The sequence below is a fragment of the Arvicanthis niloticus genome, chromosome 21, assembly GCF_011762505.2.
Source record: "Arvicanthis niloticus isolate mArvNil1 chromosome 21, mArvNil1.pat.X, whole genome shotgun sequence".
NCBI classification, from domain to species: Eukaryota; Metazoa; Chordata; class Mammalia; order Rodentia; family Muridae; genus Arvicanthis; species Arvicanthis niloticus.
Genome location: NC_047678.1, coordinates 26,055,220 through 26,072,321, shown reverse-complemented (window position 1 = coordinate 26,072,321; position 17,102 = coordinate 26,055,220). Strand labels below are relative to the sequence as shown.

Genomic DNA, 17,102 nt, shown 5'->3' with positions numbered 1-17,102 from the left:
GGTTTCTTAAAGGAGAAATATTTCTGAAGCCCGAATCTTCCCAAATTACATGAATTTAGACTCAAAATAGAACAATCCTACCTTAGGGTTGGACTAAATTTTAGAGTTTTCAAAGCACGGTCATCTATATTTAGTTTCTTTGATTTTTTTTTTTTTCATGAGAATCTAAGTACAGAGGGAACTTATTTTTAAGGTTTCTTGTAGGTGGTTTGTGCCTCTTTAGAAAAGGATTTGTTGCCAGGTACTTGGAGGGGAGAAATGAGATTTTAGTTTATTTATAAAAAGAAAACTGAAGATGAGATCATGATATTTCTAGGCATGCATAGAATGGCGTTTTACTGCTCTGGTCCGTCGGTCCTTCCTCCTCCTACTGTAGCATCTGTGCAATCATGGCTTCTATGTTTATGGAAGTCTGCTGGTTGGCTCCTGAAAAGACTGATAATCAATAGCTGGAAACCAGAGCTCTTGCTGGCACCACAGATAATGGTCAGTCAGGTCCAGAACGTCGAACTCCCAAAAGGCAGAAACGCCCATTCTATTCTCTGTACAGTCTTTCACATGCTGTGGCTGTGAATCTCGGAGACTGTTTGATGGTGCTGGGCGTTATGTAGCCCTGGCAGCAAAGAACACTACAGGACACACTTTTTGTCCACTGATCAACAGTCTAATCAGGATTTCCATCTGGACTATGCATTCAGTAAGAACTTCAAACTGGGTTTCTGGTGGAAAATGGGAGAACTGTACATTTCAAGCGAGCTTATGAGGTGCCAAATCCTGTTGGTGTCTATAAATATACTAAGAACCTAGTACATGTGTGAGCAGTTCTTTATGCTTTGAGAGAAGGAAGCAGTCACCCCACCCCCACCCCCACCCCAGTGATTAGTATTTCATAACAGAACCTCCTCAGGACCAAATCCAGCATAACCAACAGGGAAAGAAATCCCACACAGCTGAGACAACAGTTAGACAATGGGCTGGAGAGATGGCTCAGCAGTTAAGAGCACGGACTGCTCTTCCAGAGGTCCTAAGTTCAATTCCCAGCAACCACATGGTGACTCACAACCATCTGGAATGGGATCTGATGCCCTCTACTGGTGTGTCTGAAGACAGTGACAGCGTACTCACATACATAAATAAATGAGACTTTAGGAAGATCCTGGGAGATAGAGACGAAGGAAGTGAGCAGCACAGAGTCTCCGCTTTCCTGACCTAAGATTCTATGTGAAGTGAGTGAATTTTAGGTGAGCCTCGTGAGTTCTCAGAGATGAAGAAAGAGATCTGAGAATTCAGGGAGACCAACATCTAAGGTCACAGGACAGAGAAGAAAGCTGTACAGAGAGAACTCCAGAGTTCTGTAGAAGCTCTCCCGATGCTCTCCTGGCACTACTCACAGAGGCAGCATTAGTGTGTGTGTGCATGCATGCATCTGTGCATGTGTACATGAGTGCACTCTCACAGAGGAGGGCACTTGGTGCCCTGCTCAACCACTCTTTGCCTTATTCTTTTCAGGGTCTCACGGATGGAGCCAGGGTGGCAGCCAGTGAGCCCCAGAAACTTCCTGTCTCTGCACCCCGCAGTGCAGTTACAGGTTCAGTCATAGCCAACCTCTTACCCGGGTGCTGGGATTCAAACTCAGATCCTTGTGCCAGCACAGCAGGAGCCTTTATCCACTGAGCCATTTTTTTCTAGTGCTCAAGTAGTATCTGTAGAGAAGAAACCCATAGTGTTAGGAGGAGTATACCAGCGAGGAGGTTAACGGCAGGCAGCTTCGGCCTGACAAAAGAAAAAAAAATAGCAGGCCACTTGAAAATATAGCAATGGAAATTACTCAAATGAAAAAAAAGTTCAATAATTAGAATAAAAAATAGTGAGTTTCCATATTCTTTCCAAATATGTGATAGAAAAAAAAAACAACCAGAGAACATGATAACATTATCAGCTAATGTAAGCTACTTGGCACTCCAGAACATTCCACCCAAGAGCAGAGTGTACATTTTTTTGAAATGCCCATGAAATACTTGCCAAAATAGACCATGTTGTGTCCATGTGTTAGAACAATGCTTAAGAATGTTAAAGGATTTAAGTCATAGCAAGTATATTTTCTGACCCAAATAGAACTAAAGTCAAAATAATTTGTGGAAAGATCTTTGAAAAATCCCCAAGCCTTTAGAAAATAAATAAAACACTTTAAAATAATCTATGGCTGAAACAGAGATTGATAAAGAAATCGGAAAGCATTTTGGGAGAAATACAAATGAAACAGACATTCCAGATCTTCAAGACCCCAATAGAGCATAATTAGAAGAGACTTTTAATATTAAATGCTTATGCTGGTTAAAAAAAAAATACAAATAGCTTCAAATCAGTCACCTTAATTTCTATCTTAAAAAGCCAGAAACAGAAAGAGAAGCAATCCCAGAGTGGGCAGAAAAAAGCAATAACATTTAAGGACCTGATGAATAAAAAAATGATAAAAATCAGTAAAGCCAAGAGTCAGATCACTGAAATCAATGAAATTGATAAAACTATAGAATCAGACTCACTAGAAAAAGTAGACACAAATGACCAATGTTAGCAAAGGGAGAAGAGGCATCTTCTGTGTTCTACAGCTTTCAAAAGGGTAACGGGACTATAATGAGACACTTTTGTGTATACATTAGACACAATGTCTTACAATATGAAAATCACCACAGCTCATTCAAGAAGAAATAAGCTAACTAGCTTGTCAAAATGATTGAATGTGTACTTGAAGTTTTCCCATGATTTTACCACAAATTCAACAAATCTTCTAAGACATGATAAATATTAATTCTTTTTAAAAATATTTCTTTGAGTCAGGGTTTCTTTTTTTTTTTTTAACCCTTGTCTCCAAATATTTTAATTGCCATAAATTTGTTTAAAAATACACATTAAATGCATGTTTGACACTCTAAACTTTCTATACTCTCAATACCACAAAATACATGTAATATACTCTACAGATGTGGAAAATCTAGTTAGTAATATAATACTTTGCTCACCATTAACAGCTTATTATGTGAAATGTACACACTGACTTGAAATCCTAGCTTTTGAGCCCCAAAGTAATTCTGAAATTTAATATATTGCAACAAATAAAAATCACAGTATATAATTAAAAGTTTGGTTAAAAATGGAGTCAAGGTTTCTTTGTGTAGCTCTGGATGTCTGGAACTTACTCTGTAGACCAGGCTGGCCTCCAACTGTAGATCTGCCTGCCTCTGCCTCTCTGCCTCTCTCTCTGCCTCTCTCTCTGCCTCTCTCTCTGCCTCTCTCTCTGCCTCTCTGCCTCTCTGCCTCTCTGCCTCTCTGCCTCTCTGCCTCTCTGCCTCTCTGCCTCTCTGCCTCTCTGCCTCTCTGCCTCTCTGCCTCTCTGCCTCTCTGCCTCTCTGCCTCTCTGCCTCTCTGCCTCTCTGCCTCTCTGCCTCTCTGCCTCTGCCTCTCTGCCTCTGCCTCCTCAGCTCAGCCTCTTAATGCTAGTATAAAAGGCATGAACCATTCATTACTACCTGGCCATGAATATCAATTCTATACAAACATTTCTAGGGAACTTAAGAGGAAAGACTATTTACCAACCCATTCTTTGAAGTCATGTCACTTTAAAACCAAAAATCAGACAAAGAAATTCCATGAAAGGAAAACTATATATACAACCACTGTATTTTTTTAAAAATTAGATTTATTTACTTGTGTGTCTGGATATTTTATCTGCATTTCAATGTCCAGCCTCTCCACATGCATGTGCAAAGCAAGTACAGTTGTACACACACACACACACACACACACACACACACACTCACACACTTGTACTCACACATACAAACACACATACACACAGAGAAATAGACAAGTGTGTAAATTTCAGTATTAATTTCTTCACTAAGAATACTTTGTAGAAAGAAATTCATGTTAACTGATTAGCCAGTGCTTACTGATACCATTCGACCTCCCTTATAAAGTGAGTTCCTTATCTAGTCATGGGCTAATAACCACCCCTCAGAGTACGCAAGTCTTAGAGATTGCCATATCTTACATAGCAGCAAGGTTCCAAAGTCAGTACTGAGTTCCAATAGTCAGTAGATGTGAATGTGTGTTGCAGGCTTTGTAACCATGAGGAAAAGCTAAAACTAGGCGTATATTTCTCTTCCTGCATTGATATATTTTGGAGTCAAATCAGCCATTTCAGAAAAACCTGAAGTTAGTAGCAATTAGGTTTTTTATGTGATACCATGTGTCAGATAAGAATAACTCTGAACCAAGTGAAGGCAGATTTGAAGAATGTATTTCAGGACAAATACTGAGATTGATTAGTGATATCTGCTGTTATATTGATTAGTACTGTCTGTCATGGTGTGGGAAGGAAGATTAGTAGCATTCCTTGGCATGTGTTTACAGTCATGTCTTAGAGTTTCAGGTTAACCCTGTCACCATTAATGACTAAAGTTATTCTATTGCAGAACATGAAAATCATGGCAGAAAAGAATTGGGTCTTGCTCATGAGTCCGGGGATGTTTCTCTTCAAGAATATTACATGGATGTGGCTTTCCTCATAGATGCTTCTCAGCAAGCAGGAGGACATAAAGAGTTTAAGGAAGTGAAAGCTTTTATAACTTCAGTGCTGGATTACTTTCACATCGCCCCAGCTCCACTGACCTCTGTCTTAGGAGACAGAGTGGCTGTCCTGACCTACTCTCCCCCAGGCTATCTGCCAAATACCGAAGAATGCCCAGTCTACCTGGAATTTGATTTGGTCACTTACAACACTGTACACCAAATGAAGCATCATCTCCAAGAGTCTCTTCATCAGCTCAATGGAGATGTTTTTATTGGGCATGCCCTTCAGTGGACAATTGACAATGTCTTTGTAGGAACACCCAATCTGAGGAAAAACAAAGTTATCTTTATAGTAACTGCAGGTGAAACCAACCCTTTAGACAAAGAAGTTTTAAGGAATGCATCTCTGAGAGCCAAGTGCCAAGGCTACTCCATATTTGTATTTTCCTTTGGTCCTATACACAATGACATGGAGTTAGAAGAATTAGCAAGCCGCCCTCTGGATCATCACTTAGTCCGGCTTGGCCGGGTACACAAGCCAGATTTGGACTATATCATCAAGTTCATCAAGCCATTTGTTCACTCAATCAGACGTAAGTCACTCAAGTTTCTCTCCTTTGTTGTTTTATCAATGTCTCTGCATGCAGTCAATCAGCCAACTTAGTTGAATGCATCTCATTTTAGTAGAGAGTTCTAGGCAGGAGAGCCTTCAATAGTTGAAAGGTTTCCTTTAAGCCTAACTTCTGAACATTTGCTAAGTGTTTGGTTCTCTGACTGGCTACATCAGTTAATCTTCAGCATAGCTCTCAAAGGGAAGAATTTAGATCCCCTTTTTTTATAAAGGAAAAACTAAGTTTTGGATACATTAAATAAATTGCTCAAAAGCTCATAATTAATGCCTGGTAAATTCTAGACTCAACCCCACATACTCTGACCCTAGGACTATGTTCTTTTCTATTAAGCTGCACTTTAGTTACTAAACCCTTAACCAAGTGTACTGCAATAATAAATAACACTCCTACTGACATTACCCTCTACTTTTTCCAAGGACATCTGGTCTACCTTGCCATTATTCACCAGCCTTCATTCTGACTTGAAGTCTTATGATTTATAGATACAGATATTTTCTAGAGCCTCTCTTCAAGATCTAGCTTAAATGCAATCACATAGAGATTTGAAATGTGCCTTTCCACCATGGTACTCTGAGAGTAGTTGCTTTGGCTTCTGTCCTTGGTATTATATATAATTTCAGACAGGGGTATGGAATGGGCTAAGTTTTTAAGAGTATCAAACAAGTCCTAGCCTGTGCTAGGAATCAGGGACAGAGCAAAAGCCACACTGTGTGGTTATCTGCAGTGGCTGGGAGCTTGCTAGGGTTACCCAGGATTTTAGGAGTTCTGGCACACACACAATCCCAGGACTCAGCTTAGAGTTTAGAATCATGGAATTCAGGCAATATATTTACTACCGAGTCAAAAACAGTGCCTTCTTTCAACTGCAAGGTAGAAATAGGGAAGACAACTTCAATAGCCAACAGAGCCTATTAGGAAGAGCCTCCATTTCTGGGATTTGGGGATGAGGGGAGAATAGATAACAGGAGGAATTCAGAGATGTCCTTGAATTGTATCACCAGGCATGGGAACTTTTAACTCAATTATTGCTGTATCTCATTGACTTGGCAAGAACAAGGTCTTTCAATGCCAGCATGCTGACTTTGCAAAGTCCATCACAAGATTAATTTGGTTTTGAAGAGACTTCCATCTCCAGGATAAGATGAACTGACTTTTTGGATGACAGGCATTATGTGGGAAGGTAAAAACTAGACTAAGAATCCCACTCTATCTCCAGGTGCTATCAACAAATATCCTGGCAAAGACCTGCAAGCCAAGTGCGATGATCTCACCTTCCCTGGCCCAGAGAATGCTGGCACAGAAGACAGTGTATTGTGAGTTAAGAAATCTCAGATGTGGCATGTTCAGCCTAGGAAACAATCCTTAAGAATGCAAAGCAATATCTGGTCTAGTGTTAGTGGGTCATAATCTAAGTATGTGAAGTAAATGGGCATTTTCATTTCAGGATACAGGATTTGGGCTGGGCAAGGGTTTTTTAAACGTTGTGTTGGTGATGACATCACTGGCTAGCAGAAGACAGAACACTATCTTTATTATGCAGGACCACATTTTATATTACAAACAACCATATATGTTGCTTTTATTAAAGCTATCTCATATTGATAACTACATAATGCAACTCAGATTGGCTAGTGCCCAAGCAAAGCTTACAGTATCAGTGGTTGGAAGGAAAACATGGCAGAGAAAACATCCTGCCTTTCAGAAAAAGCACGTGTCAGAGCTGTAGGAATGATTCTGACTTTGCAAAGCAAAACCCCAAGTCTCCAATAAAACTTTAGCGATGAAAACATTCGTGTGGAATCCTAAACCCCTGAGACAAATATGGGTTTAATTCTCCTTCTGAATATTAGAAAACTTCCCCTGCATGCATAAACCCCACTAGGACTATTTCTATCACGTGCCTAAGATGGATTTCTGTTCGGTATGTGGCTAGATTTGCACTTAATCTTACAAGGGACTTGGCTAACCTTAATTACTTGTCTCCTTCATCCCCAGACTCATCCCTGAGGTGTACAAAATCGAGGCAGGCGAGAGTGAGCTGTCTGGAGATGCCGGTTCTCAGGAGCAGCATTTCTTCCTCCTGGGGAACAGTCATGGCAACCATTCGGAGAGCGCTGCTGATCTGATCCAGAAGTTGTACCTGCTCCTCGCCTCTGGGGAACTGATGGTGAATGATAAGGAAGAGTCGTGTTCCGAAGAGACCCCAGCTCCAGTGACGAGCAAACAAGGTAATTTGCAGTGTCCTTGTTGGAGACCCGGAAGGGCTCTTGTCTGGCTGGTCTTTTCCCATGAAAAGCATGGGGCCAAGGAGAGGTGCTAGCGAAGCTTATCCGGGAACACAAAGAGAGGAAATCTCAGGAAGGCAGGAAGGAAGCTGATTGTGTTCAGAACAACCAGAGAAGAAAGTAGCTCTGAGGATCTGAAGTGGAGTCAGGGAGCTGAGAAGCAGGGGGTGTAAATGAGAACCAAAAGTGTTCTAGGAAGGCAGGAGCTGCATCCTCAGGCAGGTGGGGAGCATCCTGACTCCGAACAGATCGTTCTACTGGCTAGTTTTTACTTTCAACTTGGCACAGGCTAGATTCATTCAGAAAGAGAGAACTTTAATGAAGAAAATGCCACCACCAGATTGGCCTGTAGGTAAACCTATGGAGGCATTTTCTTAAGCAGTGATTGATGTGGGGAGGGCCCAGCCCATTGTGGGCGGGGCCAACCCTGGGCAGTTGGTGCTGGGTGCTATGAGAAAGCAGACTGAGGAAGCCATGAGGAACAGGCCTGTAAGCAGCCTCCGCTTGAGTTCCTGCCCTGCTTTTCCTTCCTGACGTTTTCTGGAAATTTAAGGTGAAAACCCTTTTCCTCCCCAGGTTGTTTTTGGCAATGGTATATTATTACAGCAATAGAAACCTTAACTAATACTCATACGTATCTGTATGTACGTGTGTGTGTGTGTGTGTGTTTGTAAAACAATCTATACATATTCATACATACTAGGGTACTATTTGTAGTAGCTTCTAAGTGAGAACAAAACCACACTCCACACAAATGAGATCATCGTTCTAAGGGTGAGATACATACAGAGTTAGTATTATTCACAAAGCTCCCTGTGTGCTTCAGGTATACGGTCACGTTTTGAAAACACTGCCGTGAATCCTGCCTGGATCATTCCTGCTGCATGTCTCAAGGCAGTTCACTGTTGAAAATGCTCAGATCGGTAGAACCTAACCCCAGCAATATCAGCATCACCTAGCACTCACTGGATATGCAGATTCTCAGATCCTCCCTTAGATCTACTGAACTAAAGCTCTGTCAGTGAGAGCATGTGACAGCGTCACACAGGCTGATGCTTGAGACCCACCAGCCTAGTGTTGTAGATCCTGAGTATGAATCAGCTTCTTAAATAGGAGTCCTTCAACTAGATATTACAACGTGTAAGACCTCATACTTCTGGGAAACCACTGACCAGTAGTCTGTGTTTGCAAGAGATTTCATTGTCTTTCATGAGTTGGTAGTCACTAAGTCTGAGAGAGCAGCTATAGTCAAATCAGTTCAACCACTGTCTGAGGAGCCAGCTTACAGAGGTAGTGTTTTGTGCCCACTTTGGAAACAGTAGTTGAAGGTTTCTTCAGTCACTGAAGCATCTGACGTTGGGCGTGCTGCTGCCCTGCCTCTCTTGAGACCCCACCCTCACCCCCCGTTTCCTTGACTGCAAAGTGAAGACTTTAACAGAGCTTGCATCATAGCCTAATTCGAGCACTAAATGTATGTGACGAGCTTCAAAAGGCATGTGGCCTAGACTGAAAATTCAGTGAGTGCTAGCTTTTTGCTGTTGCGATGAGTTTCAGAGCTGACGGATGGCTGTGTGGACAGCTCACCAGACTGGGCACGAGGAGTCCCCAGTGCCAGCTTGGGTTCCGTTGTTAACCTAGTTCACAATCTCTAAAGCTTCTGTGGTCCTCCACCACGGCTAATGAGGAGCTTGGGTAAGGTGGGTCTTTTCCCTTCTGGAGCACATGCATCATCTCTAATGGGGAAACATAGAGATGTGCCAGAGTGTGTCTAAAAGGCCAGTCTTAAAGAGTATGTTTTATGTGTGAGATCTTAGAGGCCTTCTTTCATCTCTTACAAATGCCCTGCCCCTGCCACCCTCCATGACTATGGTATGTCTCTTAGCCATCCTGTATCTGATTAAGGTGCTGTGGCCCAGATATAAGATCTTCCTAAGAAGCTTTGGAGATTGGGTAGAAATGGTCAGGACAGAAATATAAATACTATTAAAATTATCCATGTAACTAATACATTTCCAATAAAAAGCCTACTTTCCCTTGCTAAAATGATCAAAGTTTACATATATAGGCTTGTGGTAAATTCTAATAATATCCTATCTTGACAAAAATTTTATACCTATACTTATAGACATAGGAAATTAAAATACAAACACATACACACACACACACACACACACACACACACACACACACACACACACACACACACAGAGTTCCCCAACAGAAAGGTATAATCAGGCAAATAATTTAAAGTTTAAAGCATACAAATCTTTTACAGTTGGGATGAATCCTATGCTGGAAGTGGGATGGAAGTAGAGGTTTGAGGAGAGACATGATGTAAACATCTTTTAGACAGTGGATAGCTGATATCAAACCACTATGGAACTTAGATCTTGTTGGATAAGATAAAAGAGAAATGTGGCTATGAATGGTGGCATCAGTTTGTGATTCAAGCCCCCTGGGAGGTCTAGGAAGCAGGATCAGGAGTTCATGGCCAGCCTGGGCTACATGAAACCCCATCTGATAAAAGAAAAGAAATATGGACGTGTCATTGAAAAACATGTTAAACTTTGTTATTGTATGTCTGGGTGTGTATGATGTATATGAGTGTGTTATGTGGGGCTGGGGTAGAGGTCAGAGGACCCAGTCTTTTCTCTCGTTTTTGCCTTGTTTGAAGGAAGAGGTGGAGGAGGAGGAGGAGAAGGAGGAAAAGGAGGAGAAGGGGGAGAAGGGGGAGAAGGGGGAGAAGGAGGAGAAATGCATACCCTAGGTTGGTTTTACCTGCAAGCTTCCCTCTGGGTTATTCTCCTGTCTCTGCCTCTCACTCCACTGTAGGAATGCTGAGATTCTAAATGCATGCTTTCACATTGGACTTTTGAACATGGAGTCCAGGGATTGACCTCAAGTCAGCAGGCTTGGCTTTTCCCTTCTGAGTCATCTCTCTGGCCCCCACAGGAGCTTTATTTTAAATGTCAGCCTTTACAGGATGTTGCGGTTGCATACTTTTAATGACTTTTAAATTGTTAAGAAAATTTAGATTTAGAAATTTAGAAGCTTTCCAAGGTGCAGGGGGAGGAAAAACAAAACCAACGTGACATTTCCCGTGGAGACAGGCACTTAGCCATCTTCCCCTGAAGCTCCCCCTGAGCTGACAACCTACGTTCATGAGATCCATTGGTGGAACAGTCACAAGAGAGTCCATCAAGCAATGGAGGAAGAAGCATCCTAGGAAAGGGGTAGACACCAAATGAGGTGCTATTTCAGAACTGTCCCATAGAGGGCAGCCAAAGCCTGGGTCTGGCCGGGAGTTAGGCTTCTGAGTTAGGAGGCAGAGCTATCCTCATCAGAGGCTGGAAGTTGGGTCTTCCTCCCTCCCAGATCCCTGATGGATGGACTGAGAGCTGCTTTAGGGCAAGGGCACACATCCTAGGTACTCACTGAGCCACTCTCTTGCTCAACAGCAGCCTCTGAGGAGAGTAGGTGCTGGGATTGGCAATCAAAAGCTTACCTTGGGGGAAGTCAGGAGCAGGTGGCTTGGGGTAGGGGAGGAATGTTGTCCTGTATATGAATGCTATAAAAAGGCCACAGGAATTCTTAGTAGAGCCAGATGTTGCAAACAGTCATTACCCCTTTCAAATGATTATATAATAATTGCATCTACTAAAGCCACTAAGCAGGGAATTTCAAATCATGGGTAGACCAGAGAGACGTGTGTTCACAGTCCTATGCATTGCACAGTTTTACCAGTGTTCATATTTTTCTCCATGGACCTCCTAGATCACTCTTTTGGACTTTTAGTGTGACTGTTGAAGGTAGCAAGGATTATCGTTGTTTCTTGTGTTTGAATCCTATCTGGCACCTACAGGAGTAGGCTTGGGAAGAAACACTGTTATCCAATGTTGTGATGCTAAGAGCAAGGTGTCGTTCATGCTTTCCAGATGTCGAAGATGCAAGATGAGCTTTCAGGAGAGAAGAGTGCTCACTGGCAGATGGGACTCCCTGCGGCAGTGGCTCCATCCAGAAAGTGTCAATCACTTATTAGAAGGGTAGGGGCAGGAACTAGGACTAAATTTACTTCCCAGTCCCAAACCTGAGGGAAAGACTCTTCAGGATAGAGATGTCAAGGAACAGACCTTCAAAACTAGGACTGAGTTTCACTCTCAGGAGGAATGGGGACACTGAACAAGAAGAAGCAACAGGCTTCCCCGTGACAGCTTGGCTCACTCACTTTGATCAGTTTGGATGATTTTCTGCCAAAAGAAGACTTTTGTCATGATTGTCATCACGTCTCCATCTCAAATTAGACCCTTGAGTAAAAGCAATTTGTAATTGGAATGTCCCAATTGTCTTTTTTAGCCATTTATACAACCCTAAACTCAGTGGCTTTGGTTCTCATAGGACCCCGAGTTTACATTTAGCAATGATTACCAGGACATTTATAAAGTAACAAATTCCCATAACAAAGAAAAGGGGAGGAGAGGCTGCTTAATGGACTGCTCACTTGTGTTAGGGAAACTTGTTTTCTATTTTAGTGTGTTTTGCATTGTGTGTACTTGAGTTTTGCTACAAAAGAAATCATGTCAACATATGAATATGGAAACAGGACTATTCTTAATGTATCAAAAAGTCTCTAAAACAAAAAAGAACAAAACAACAACATCAACAAAACCCAAATCTGACCCATAAACTTATTCTGTGCATTCTTATTAACTGTAGTCTAACTTAGATGCTTTCGAATACAAGCCTAGGAAAGCACATAAGACCTACTTAGAAAACACATATACAGGATAAGACAAAGCAGTAGTGAATTAGTTACACACTCATTCAGTTTAACAAGGCATACACAGGCAGTGGAGTGCTATTCAGACATGAAGAACAAAGTCATGTGACTTGTGGGAAAATGGAGAGAACCATAAGCTTTCATGTTAAGTGACATAAGCCAGCCTCACAAAGACGAGTATCATGTGTCTTCTCCCATATGTGGAATTTCAGGACTTGGGGGTGGGGGGGTTGGAAGATGAGAAGTAAAAGGGATTTGGAAGGGAGAGGGGAATAAAAGAAGATTCAGAGGAGGTGAATGTTATCAGAGTCTTTTGTATGCTTTCTGGAAGTGGCAATAATAAAACCCATTATTTTGTACAATTATTATATACTAATAAAATCATTCAATTTGGTTAAGGCAACAAGTAATTGCCAAACCAATGAGCATGCATTGTGCGAAAATGAAATGAGTATGCTGGTGGAATACCACATGGACAATTTCATATTTGTTCCACATAATTTTCCTTACTGTGACTGTTGTCGTTCACATAATTTAAAAATAACACAGCCGGTTAATTTTAAGTAGCCAGTTATTGCTTTGGAAATCTCTAAAACAAAGTCTATTTATTTAATAGTTTTGTTTGTCCCTAAGAACTTTTGTCAGTGTGTCTTAATAGAAGTGTGAAGACTACATCAGACCCTTAAACCTGAAAGTGATAGTGGTGTCGAAGAGTATGAACCAATAGACACCACACGGCTGGTGGAAGATCGTTATAGCACTGGACAACACTGAAGCAATATCCGTTCCATATCTAACCATATCCTTCAACTCAGCAACAGTCCTATCAATAGGTGGATATATAAAGCTTTCACACATATACACAGGAACCATAGGAAACTATGTGTTGCATCAGAGTTAAAAGCAACTATGTATCCTAATGTGTCATATGCACCTAACAGTATTTCAGGGCAGTCTAACCAATAAACGTGAGCTGCATTCATAAACATGTGTGAGTCTCAAAGAGAACATCAAGCCAGAAAAAGTTGCAGAAAGATACACTGTGGCATCACTTATGTATTTAAAAGCCAGAGAAGCAAAGGCCCCTGTCTTTTACTGAGGACTTTAGTAAAAGACAACAGTCAACAACAGGAGAGCCCAGGAATTCAGTGACAGGAAAATAGACACTTTGCAACATCTGAAGAATGTCCATAAAGAAACAAGATAATCAGAATATCCTGTCATCCCTCTCCTCATTCCACAGCCTGGGGTAGACTCTCCCCTTTGCAGGGGTGAAGGTGGCACTCCAGGGAAGTGGATCAACACAGGTACCAGTAATGGGTTTTCTAGCCCTGCAGGCCTATGGCCTAAATAGACAAGAAAGCTGAAACCTGCCCGGGAGCTGGGCATTGGAAAGGAATCTGTTCTATCTCCCCTAAGCCAAACTCCAGGCTCCACAGTGGAAAGAGGTGAGGTGGGGCATCTAATAGGCACCATGATATCTTATTTCTTCTAACGGGTTTAATAGAAATTCTTTATATGTTTAGATGATTGGTCATACATGGTTTAAGAGAATAACCGAAGTCATGGGAGAAAAAAAGCATATACAAAATTTAAGTAAATCCTTACATACATTTAAGATCATGTCAGGAATTAGAAAGGAAATTTAAAAAAATAGCTATCAAATCTCATTCACCTTGAGGAATTGAGTTAGTACCATTTAAGGGACAGTTGGGTGGTCACATGTCAGATGTTACATGTGAAGTCATAGAGTGGTCACAGACACTTGAGTAGTCAGTTGAGGTTGTATAGAGCACAGCACAACTTGTGTATAAGAAGCAAGAGGGACTGGCTGGAGAGACAGCTCAGTCATGCTCAGCTTGCTTTGCAAGTATGAGGATCTGAGTTCAAGCCCTAGATCCCCGTAAAAGAGCCAGCTATTACTGCAGATGCTTGTGACCCCTGCGCTGGGGAGGCAACAGGTGTATTTCTAGAGCTCACTGGCCATCCAGCCTAGACTATTTGGTGAGCTCCAGGCCAAGTTTCTCTCTCTCTCTCTCTCTCTCTCTCTCTCTCTCTCTCTCTCTCTCTCTCTCACACACACACACACACACACACACACACACCACACAGGTTGGGGGGGGGGAGGGAGGGAAGTAGATAACACGTAAGGAATGACATCTGAGGTATCCTCTGGCTGTCACACGTACAGCTCACATGTGCATATACACTTACATGCACACAGGCAAGAGGAAGATAATGGGCAAGCATTTCACTGTAATTGTGAAGAGCTTCCTGAAGGAAATATATATATGCCATTTAAACCCAAAATAATATATTTTAAATTTATTTATTTATTTATTTATTTATTTATTTATTTATTTAATGTGTGTACTCCCTTGAGTGTGGGGGAAGGATTATTGTGGATTACACCTTGAGGGTACCATTTATCATGAAGGGGTACACACAGTGGGAAGAGCTGAGGAAGCTGGTCACCGCCGCTCCCCCCACCCCATCTGTAGTCACAAAGCAGAGAGAGGTCAGTGCTGATGCTCATTCTTCTTTTTAGTCAGTCCAGGAGCCCAGCCCATACAATGGCGCCACTGGCCTTCAGGGTGAGTCTTCCCACCTCAGTTATGCCTCTCTGGAAACACAGACACACCTGCAGATGGGTTACTGTGATTCTAAACCCAGTGAAGCTGACAATGAAGATTAGCCATCACAGCAGAGTAACCCACCTACTGTATATTTCATGGTCCCCGGGGCCACACCCTCTGTGCTCTCACTGTGTTATAAGGACCCATGCACTTGTCGAGGCTGCCAGCATCTCTGCTTGGCCCATACATTCCCAGGACAGTCCCTGACACTTAGCGATGACAATCCAAATGAAGGGGTGGTAGAACAGAGTCATAGAAGATAAACACGATTTAGGGACAAGGAGGAGAGTGGCATGAGTGATGACAAACCCCGAAAAAATCAGAGCTGTGCATGTGTGCTCTGGAGAGGGCGACATGTTGACAGTCCCTGAGCAGAGCCTGTGCGTTGGCCAGTGTGACTGGCCTGGGAGGTCAGTGCTGCAGAAAGCAAGGTGAATGGTTGAGAAAACAATTTGTTGTTTTGCCTTTTTTTTTTTTTAAAAAAAGAGCAAACTGTTTTTAAAATTCTCGAACATTCCACAATATAGAGTCAATTTGAATTTCCTCAAAAGGAACCATGGTGTGTGTATTAAGAACCCATTTTGCCAGAAAGGTTTTTTTTCCCCAGAAATGACCTGTTAAGCCCCTGCAACCTTACATAACATGAGAGGATGCATTTAGAACAGCTGGTCAGAATTATAGATGACTAAGAGCCCTGTGATGTCTCTGGAAAACCTCATTCGCCATGCCTAACTGCGATTGCCGACTCTTTGATCTGAGTGTGAGCCTTGGGGTAAATGCTGCCTGGTGTAGCTGGAAGTCTATGCAGGTCTTGCTCAATCTCTTCGAATGGAAGCCCCTTCCCCTGAGTTTAGAGGAACCTGTCCATACCGTTCACCTGCTGCTGGAGCCGTGAAGATCTGACCCCAGACCGCTGACATCGTCACTGTCTCTGCCTCTTCTGTAGCTTTCCACTGCTCACCATGAGAACACCACATTAATCACTAGGAACTCAGGCCTTCGCTGGCAGACACCTAGTAATGATTAGTCTTTATGCAAAAGGGATTAAAAGAGGGAGCCTTATCTTGTAGAATATGGACTCTGCATTGAGAAAAGTTTTCTTTTTCTTTTTTTCTTTTTCTTTTTCCCTTTCTTTTTCTTTCTTTCTTTTTAAAACTCTCAGTTCTTGGCCTCCATACAAAGGCTGCTGATAAGGAATTCTTGTTGTTCGTGCTGGTGCTATGGTTTGAGTCTTCAGTATCTCCCCAAAGACCCATGTGGTTTTGGCATGGACCCCAGTTGTTACCATAGAAAAGTGGATGAATCTTTAGGAGGTGGGGTCCTAGTGGGGGGGGGGTTGTTAGGTCAGTCCTGGAAGGGGATATTGGAGTGCCCCTGAAGGGGTTATTGGGGTACCGGGTTCTTCCTTTTTCTCTTTAGCTCATAGCTGCTGTGGGGTGAGCAGTTTCCTCTGACACTGCACCTGTTGTGATGTCCTGCTCTGTCACAGGGCCCAAAGCAACACTGCCAGCTGCTAACAAACTGAAACCCCCAACAATAAACTGCTCACCTTTTAAAGTTGCTTTATCTCTGGATTCCAAAACAGAAAGCTGACTAACACAGACGGGGACTGCAGCTGTGCAGGGACAGACTCACAAGTGGACTGATTACAGTCTCTTTCAAACAAACAAGCCAAAAAAAAAAATAGATAAAACTCCAGGATGATGAATGTTATGAGAGCGGATTAATAAACAGCACAGCCCATCTCTGACCAGTTACTAGCATTCTTACAAAACAAAATGGTCTTTTCTAGCATGACATGAATTAACCTGCAAATGTGCTGCTTTTGGTTCTAACCACCCAAGTCATACCTGGTGGCCCATGGCCCAGAATGTCAGCATCAGAATGGGAGCCTGGAAGAAATGCAGAACTTCTGGACACCATGTCCACTCTGCTAGACTCTGCACTGTAACCAGATCCCCAAGTGACCAGTACAATCACACGACACTGAGATGACCTGGCTTAGACATCATTTGCTTGAAGTTCTATGGAGGAGCAGGCACACTTTGGAGCTCCACAGTTTTGCATGGTGTGGTGTGTGAGCATCCACCATGGGGCATGATCTAACTAGGACTGAATCAGGAAGGGACAGTTGCACTTTAGCATGGAGATGCTAGGGTAAGGTGGCAGAGAGCACTGTGGGACCACGAAACAGGAAACT

At 42.4% G+C, this 17,102-nt stretch overlaps 1 protein-coding gene across 1 annotated transcript in view; it reads left to right on the top strand.

Moving 5' to 3' along the window:
- The window catches only part of Col6a5 (collagen type VI alpha 5 chain), a 100,140-nt gene extending 86,929 nt beyond the window's left edge, over window positions 1–13,211 (top strand). The window contains exons 38-41 of the mRNA XM_034484273.2: window positions 4,476–5,165; window positions 6,421–6,517; window positions 7,200–7,432; window positions 11,425–13,211. Coding sequence (XP_034340164.1) covers window positions 4,476–5,165; window positions 6,421–6,517; window positions 7,200–7,432; window positions 11,425–11,444 — 1,040 coding nt within the window. The 3' untranslated portion in view covers window positions 11,445–13,211. The remainder of the gene's footprint in view (window positions 1–4,475; window positions 5,166–6,420; window positions 6,518–7,199; window positions 7,433–11,424) is intronic.
- Window positions 13,212–17,102: the final 3,891 nt, after the last annotated feature.